An 8,228-nucleotide genomic window follows, 5' to 3' on the forward strand; every position below is an offset into this window, starting at 1 on the left:
CCCTGACACCTTGTGGGCAAAGAGTTTTGAGGAAGCAAGGGTCTTTGTTGAAGTGAACTTGGACAGAAAGATACCAGAGGCATTTAGTTTCAAGTCGAGCAAAGGGCTTGATACCAAAGTGGAGTATGAGTTTCCATGGCTACCTCCACGATGTATTTCTTGCTCTAAATGGGGTCATGTGATTGCAAAGTGCAAGGCAAGCCCATGAGATATTCGGACATTGCGTAAGGAGACTTCTGTTAGTGAAACTACGGAAGGGGCTCATGCAAAGGTCGTTGAAGTCGGACCGAATGAAGCACCACTTTTGACTACTCCGGTGAGATCTCAGAGGGTAATGGAGAGGGGTGAGGATTTGCAAAATGGTTTGGTGGGAGTTGGTGGAAACTCAGAGCTTGGAGAGAAAGCTTTAGGGATTGGTGCTCAAGATGATGAGGCAGAATGGGAAACCGTTAAACCCATTTCCTCAAATCGGAGTAAGGGGAAGCAAACAAAGGAGGTGGAGGAGGTGGTTTTATTTTCGAGATTTGATTCTCTGTTAGAGAATGAGGATCAAGATGGGGGAGAGGAGGTTGCAGAATCGAGAGAAGGGGAAGAAGTGTTGGAGAAGGAGGTTGAAAAAGAAGAGGTTTCAGTGCAGAACTTGCTTCTGTCGAGCAAGGAAAAATCACGAAAAGCTGGGGAAAAAGGTGTAGTTCGGATCTCACTCTCACGAGAATCCAAATCGTCACACAAGTTTGTACAGCAGGCAGTAAAACCGAGCACTCAGACTTCTCCAGGGAACAGTTCGGGTAAGAAGAGAAGGAAGAATTCCAAAAAATCTCAAAATTAATGACAGGATTTTGCTGGAATATCAGAGGTTTTAACAAGAAAAGAAAACAAAAAATTGTGAAGAGTTGGTGTCGCGAAAAGGATTTTCTGTTTGGTGGGTTAATTGAAACTCGGGTAAAAGAGAATAAAGCTGCGGAAATAATTTCGAGGGTGTTTCCAAGCTGGTCATATATGTCTAACTTTGAACACCATCGTCTGGGAAGAATATGGATTGTTTGGCATGATTCAGTTAGAGTTACTCCGGTTTTTAAAAGCAGTCAGCTTATTACTGTCTTGGTGAAGTTGCAAGGTATGGATGAGGAGTTTCTTTGCTCCTTTGTGTATGGCTCGAATTTGTTGGAAGAACGTAAGATGCTGTGGGAGGATCTTTGTTCTCATTTTGATTCGCCAATATATAGAAGATTGAGGTGGATGATCCTGGGCGATTATAATGAAATACTGTCAAGGGAAGAACATGGGCATTCGACAACTAACTCGATCAATTCAAGTGGAATGATGGATTTTCAGAATCTTGTACGAGATGGGGTGTTATGCGATTTGGGGTATCATGGGCCTCTCTATACTTGGTGCAACAAGAGGACTGATGGTTTAGTTTGCAAAAAGTTGGATCGTTTGCTGGTGAACGATCACTTGTTGTCGAGTCTTCCTTCATCGTATTGTGTGTTTGAAGCGGGTGGATGTTCAGATCATCTGAGATGTAGGTTTTATATTACTTAGAGGCAGGAAAAGCCAAAGCGTCCTTTTAAATTTGCAAATGTGGTAACCTCGCTGCCTCGATATCAAGAAAGGCTGAGAAACTATTGGGAGGCCACCGATCCCCTGTTCAACTCTACCTCAGCTTTGTATCGTTTAGCAAAAAAACTCAAGTTTCTCAAGCCGTTGGTGAGACAGATCTCTCGCGATGCACTGAGTGATATATCGCGGCGGGTTCAGCTGAATTATGAGGAGCTTGTGCGAAACAGGATTTGAATCTTAGTAACCCATCGGAGAATGCTCAGAAGGAGGAGAATGATGCTTTCCATAGATGGGAAGCCTCGGCAAATATTGAAGAGAGGTACCTGTACCAGAAATCGAAGTTGACCTGGATGAATGTAGGGGATAAAAACACGAAGATATATCATCGGGCGGTTCAGGTCAGAGCTGCGAAGAATGGGATAAGGGAGCTTCAAGCTGAGGATGGTACGATATCAACGGGGAGTCAGACTATCAAGGATTTAGCGGTCAATCACTTTAACCAGTTTCTCAATCATGTTCTTGAGGAAATCAGAGAAATTCACTTGTCGGAGATTTGTGATTTGATGGAGTTTCGATGCACTTTAGAGGATCAACGCAGTCTCACACATGAAGTTACAGAAGCAGAGATCAAAGGGGTTTTATTTGCAATGGCAACGAATAAATCGCCTGGGCCAGATGGATTTACTGTAGAATTCTTTAAAGATGCTTGGTCGGTCATCAGAAAGGACCTTGTGGTGAGAATACAGTCGTTTTTTACTAAGGGCTTCTTACCGAAAGGTATTAACTCGACGATTCTTGCACTGATTCCGAAAAAAGATGGAGCAAAGATGATGAAAGATTATCGACCGATTGCGTGCTGTAATGTGGTTTATAAACTTATTTCCAAGATTCTCGCGAATAGATTGGTATTTTGCCAAAGTTTATTGTTCCCAATCAATCGGCGTTTGTCGAGAACAGGCTTTTGTTATAGAATATACTGCTTGCATCAGAGCTTGTTTCTGGGTATCATTTGGATTCAATCTCCTCGAGGTGTGCACTTAAGATAGATGTGTCCAAAGCTTTCGATTCAGTTCACTGGAAGTTCTTGTTGACAATTTTGGAGGCGTTAAATTTCCCCATGGAGTTTGTTCATTGGGTTCATTTATGTATCACCACAGCATCGTTTCAGTCCAAGTTAATGGTGAGTTTGCAGGGTATTTTAGGAGTTCCCGAGGACTGCATCAAGGATGCTCTCTCTCCCCTTATTTGTTCGTCATATGCATGAATGTTCTCTCAAAAATGCTAGATAAAGCTGCGAATCAAAGGAGATTTTGATTTCATCCCAAGTGTTCTCGATTACAGCTAACCCATCTATGCTTCGCTGATGATTTAATGATCGTTACTGATGGGAAATTAAGTTCCTTGGAGGGAATTCTCAGTGTTTTTGAAGAGTTTTTCAAGATGTCCGGATTAAAAGTAAGTCAGGAGAAGTCCACAGTGTATCTGGCAGGTGTCTCAGATGCAGAAAGAGCACACATTGTTCAGCAGTTCGCTTTCAATTTCGATTCACTCCCAGTTTGATATCTGGGTTTACCCCTGTTGACCAAGAAGATGAGGACGCTTGACTACGCCCCATTGATTGATCGCATCAAAGGGAAATATAACACTTGGACAGCTCGATCTCTTACTTTTGCAGGGAGACTACAGCTGCTTTCTTTGGTGATTGCTAGTTTGACGAATTTTTGGATGGCGGCTTTTAGACTTCCAAATGGCTGTATTGATGAAATTGAAAGTATTTGTTCAGCTTTTCTTTGGTCGGGGCCAGATTTAAATAGGAAAAAGGCTAAGATCGCATGGAAAGATGTGTGTAAGCCAAAGAATGAGGGTGGGCTTGGTTTAAAGAATCTCCGGGAAGTGAACGACGTATGCATTCTTAAGCTCTTTTGGAGGATTGTTACGGAGAAGATTTCACTTTGGGTCAGCTGGGTGAGGCAAAACCTCATTAGAGGTTCGTCAATCTGGTTGTGCCCAGAGCCGCCACGATATATACCTGGTTCGTGGACTTGGCAACAAATCTTAAAAGCCCTGCATCTAGTGGCTTCTTTTCTTAAGGTTGAAACAGGGAATGGACGCAGTGCTCTGTTTTGGCGGGATAATTGGTCTTCTATGGGGAATCTTTTGAATCGACTTGGAGAAAGAGGATATCTTGATATGGGTATCAGCAAGGGAGCCATGGTGGATGATGCTATTCTTTGTCATAGAAGAAGAAGACATCGCAATCAGGTTTTAAATGAAGTAGAGGAGGAGATTGACAAGGCGAGAATGCGGTACAGTAATGCAGGGGAGGATGTGTTTTTCTGGAGAACAAAAGCGCAGGTGATTAAACAGGGTTTTAACACAAGAACTACCAGAGATCTGATCAGAGTTTCATCGCCAAAGGTTCCATGGGCTAATAGTGTATGGTTTTCCCATCATTGCCCGAAATATGGTTTCATAACTTGGCTAGCTATGCTCAACAGGTTAGCCACAGGAGATCGAATGCAGGCATGGTTTCCAGGTGTGCAAACCTCCTGCATTTTCTGCAATTATCCGATAGAGTCTCGAGACCACATCTTCTTTTCGTGTCCATTCTCAACAAGAATTTGGACAAACATTGCAAAAGGAGTTTATTGGCAACGTTTCACTTGTGTTTGGAATGACGTGGTTACTTTCCTTGTTCAACAGCGGAGAAGTGATTTATCTGGTTTTCTTGTCTGTTATCTTTTCCAAAACACAATCTACATGATTTGGAGGGAACGTAATAACAGAAGATATGGCGGCACAGCTTTATCGATACCCAAACTTATCAAGCTTATAGACAAGGATGTACGTAACAGGTTCAGCTCGATAAGGCTGCTTGGTGATACAAAATACGACGGGGGAATGCAGCTCTGGTTCTCTTCGAGACCAAGGGCCGGTTTCTATTGAGGAGGAAGATAATTTTTATGTCCTTAACTTTGTTTCTACTTTAAAGCTCGCATTTCATATGTAGAAAACGCTTTTTTTCTGGTTGGAATAAATTTAACATTCAATTCGAAAAAAAAAAGAAAATATGAGGCTGTTAACTACTATTTTGGGCTTTGGGTCCGAAAGGCTAAGAGACCTAGGAAATAGAAAAAGGGGTGGATCCACTAGGGCCTGACTGGTTTAAACGAAGCGGTTGCGGTTGCGAGTACGGGAGTTTGTGGAAGCGGGTGATTGTGGTTTTGAGCGTTATTAAGCGGTTTGCATGACTGGTTAAACTTTTTAAGGCGGATCCGTTTGCGGGACATTTTTGACTGGCAAACCAACAGATGTTTTAGCGGTTAAACATAAAATTACCAAAATAAATATCAAAAACAGTTATAAAAAAATATAAAACTATATTGTTATGTTTAATATCAAAATCACTAGTTCAAAATAATTAATAAAAAATCTAACTAAATACTATATAATTATTTTAAGAACTAATAAATTTTAGAATAACATATTTTATTTTAATTGTTGGGAACATTACCCAAAATTATGTCTAGTAATGTAAAGATTAACAGGGTTAGGATTTTATAATTGTTTTTAACGTGACCTTCCATTTTTTTTCTGGCATGATTTTAATTTTATTTATTTATTATTTTTTTATCCAACCGCTACCGCCCGCAATCGCAAACGCTGGCGGGAAGCAGCTTTTGGATTTCAGCGGTATAAAACGATATGGAGCGGTTTGCAACGATTTGTATAATTGTTATAAAATGCCACTAACCACTACCAACCGCAAACGCAGCATTTACGGGTGATAGCGGGTGAACCAATCAACCCCTAAGTTTTTGGAGTTTGTGAGGCAATTTGAAGTGAAAAAGATGAAAAAAAAGTGAGAGAATTAAGATAATTCCAGCCAAAGAACGATTGGAAGACAAGTGTTGGATTGGTGCCAGAGTATCAAAAGGGCCCTATGTTTAGAAATAAAAGATTTGTATATCTGAAGTGAGAGGAATTAGATCAAAAATTATGTGTGTATATGTAACTCAGGTCCCTGCCCAGAATCATATACCAGATTGTATTTCGATAGTTCGGTCGAATGGATGGATCATCTCAGCTGGGTCCTTATCTATACTAAAGTACTTTTCCTGCATCTACACCTCTGTGCTAGTGACTCTTACTTTTTATGTGCCTCATGGGTTTGGCGCCGTGTGGTTTATTCGTCTCATACGACATGTCTTTTGACGCTGTCACGTTGGTTTTGTCTGTCTCTGATCCTGAAACCACATAGCATGAATCTTTTGCCAAGTTTTTTGCGGAAGTATTTCAAATTTCAGGGTAATATCTATGGAGAGGAAATAAGAGAAACTCGTGTAGACTAAGTCATTTTACCTTCCTGATAATCTGGTAAGGGGTATCAAATTTCTCTTACCTTTCTAAATTCTGCTATCCAGTTATCTGAGAGTCTTAACTTCCAGGGCATGACTGTCCGGTTTATGATATTGCAGACGGGAAAACGGCATGTACCTGCCCAAATCACTCATCTCTTGTTCATCACTGCAGTCTCTAGGTAATATGGCATGAGTTGGCGGTTCAGAAAAATGTGACTCCTTATCATTTCAGGATCATTTATTCCCTTACTTCTCATTTCAGCTACTCAAGAACAGTTTTGAATAAATATGGTGATTAACCTCTGTCATACCATGTCTTAAGATTTTACCACCTAACTTATAACCACACCCTTTTTAAGTGGCACGTTTTTAGGTCAATTGGCCATCTAACCTGCAACTTGTCTTACCCTGTCATATGGTTTGACCATCTAGTCTCATAACCACATTCCCTCTAAATGGCATGCTTTTCGGTCAAGTGGTCGTCACACATCATACTCCTAACATATCCTAAAGTTCGATCACTTAGCCTCATAACCAGAGGCGGACCCACTACGAAAAATAGTGTGTCCTCTGACACCCCTTAAAAGTGAGAAAAGTTGATAGCATATTTCGTAAATATTGTCTAGTGAACTCTCTAAATTCAGGTTCAAACCCTAGTATATACTTTTTTGATATTTTTTTAGTTTTTTAGTTGATAAACTGACATCCCTATCCTTAAAAAAAATTCTAGGTCCGCCACTAATCATAACTGCACTTTTCTGTACTGATATGCTTTTAGATTAAGTGAACATCTAGTCTAATATAATGTGTCACTCTCTGATTTACCGATTTCGTGGAAAAATTATTTATCCCAATAAATATATATATCCCAATAAATAAGTATGTATATAAATATAGATTTGCTTTTCTTTTTCTTCAAAACTTTTAACATGAGTTAAAATTATACATTGATATATTAGCTAAAAACGGTACTATCGTTTTGGTAGAACAGTGAAACTAACACAATGTATTTGAAAAATTATCTATCTTCTATTATGTTTAAGAAAAAAAAACAATTTTGTCCCCTACGTACAACTTTAAATCAAAACATTTAAAGTAGGATCAATTTCTCTGCCAGTGCCATTCCCCACTATAGGCAAAGATGCGAACTCCCTAAATAGGTTATGGAAACGAAAGGAAGAAAAAAGAAAGGATTTGATCGGATTGGCTTCAATAAATCATTTGTGGAGACTTTTAAAAACAAAAACAGTTTTTTAGAAACAAAAAAATGGCAATGAGGTATTTTCTCGAAGGTGAAAACCGCATCTCCGGTTTAGAAACAAAAACAGTTTTTTAAGAACAAGTTCTATTTTACCCATTAGAAACAAAACCAGTTTTTTTATTGTGCTGTTTGTGGGAAATTTAAAAACAAAAACAGTTTTTTAAATCCTAACACAAGATACTTCAGATCAGAAATGGCAAGTTTGCCTAACCTCATCGATACTCCAAACGGCGATAACCAAATCGGTGGAACGGGAAACGGGGGAAGTCCTGGAGTCAGAGGAGATAACCAACCTCTTGAAGAGGAAAACGGGATAAACAACGGTGACAACTGACCTTTTGAAGCGAGAACCAGGGAGAACCCTACGAATACCAGCACTGGTATCACCACTGGAGCTGTGAATGGATAAACTCTCCCAACAAACTCCATCTCTCGGTGCAGACTTGCTTCCACAGGAATTCCTGCACAGCTCAAGTCCATCACTAAACGGAGTGACGAGCACTTTAACCAAATGCCAGCTTAAATTGCTGAACTCAGTCAAATCCGTACTCTATTACGAGTATGCAACATCATGAACGATCTCAACGTGGAAGGAGAGCCCACCACGATGATGCGTTCCGCCGCCCTCGGATTGGCGATATCTCGTCATCTTCTTTATTGTTCTTTATGAGGCGGGAGAATGATTGTTGTTGTGATGATTACTGATTGCTTTATGGTACATGAGAGTTATCTTGAACTGTGTTGCCTTTGCTGTGTGTTTCTCCAACAAGACACTTTTCTCGCTGCTCTATTTCTTCAAGTGAGACTTAAATCTGTAATTTCCTGCATCCTTGTTCTATGTTTGTGGGTAATGGCTTGAACAGTGTTTTTGATCAATGTGGGCTCTTCAGCTTTTGTTGTGATGCTGTGGATGGCTGGTGCGCTCGTACATTCAACCGACGGTTATAAGACTTTCTCTGACTGTAAACCGTATTGTCTGATTGTTTAGAAATCAACTTTTTCTTAGCATACAGTGATCAAGATTGCGACTGATTTTGCTAGTG

The 8,228-nt window shown here is 40.1% G+C and overlaps 1 protein-coding gene across 1 annotated transcript; it reads left to right on the forward strand.

Annotated features, from left to right (window-relative positions):
- Positions 1 to 334: 334 nt before the first annotated feature.
- On the forward strand, positions 335 to 2,908 carry LOC112087465. Its single transcript, XM_024157383.1, has 5 exons — positions 335 to 788; positions 1,058 to 1,446; positions 1,791 to 2,340; positions 2,553 to 2,743; positions 2,849 to 2,908. The coding sequence occupies exons 1-5, from the start codon at positions 335 to 337 to the stop codon at positions 2,906 to 2,908; spliced, it is 1,644 nt and encodes a 547-aa protein (XP_024013151.1).
- The last annotated feature ends 5,320 nt before the right edge of the window (positions 2,909 to 8,228 follow it).

This window comes from Eutrema salsugineum, unplaced genomic scaffold (assembly GCF_000478725.1).
Source record: "Eutrema salsugineum unplaced genomic scaffold, Eutsalg1_0 scaffold_17, whole genome shotgun sequence".
Taxonomy (NCBI): Eukaryota; Viridiplantae; Streptophyta; class Magnoliopsida; order Brassicales; family Brassicaceae; genus Eutrema; species Eutrema salsugineum.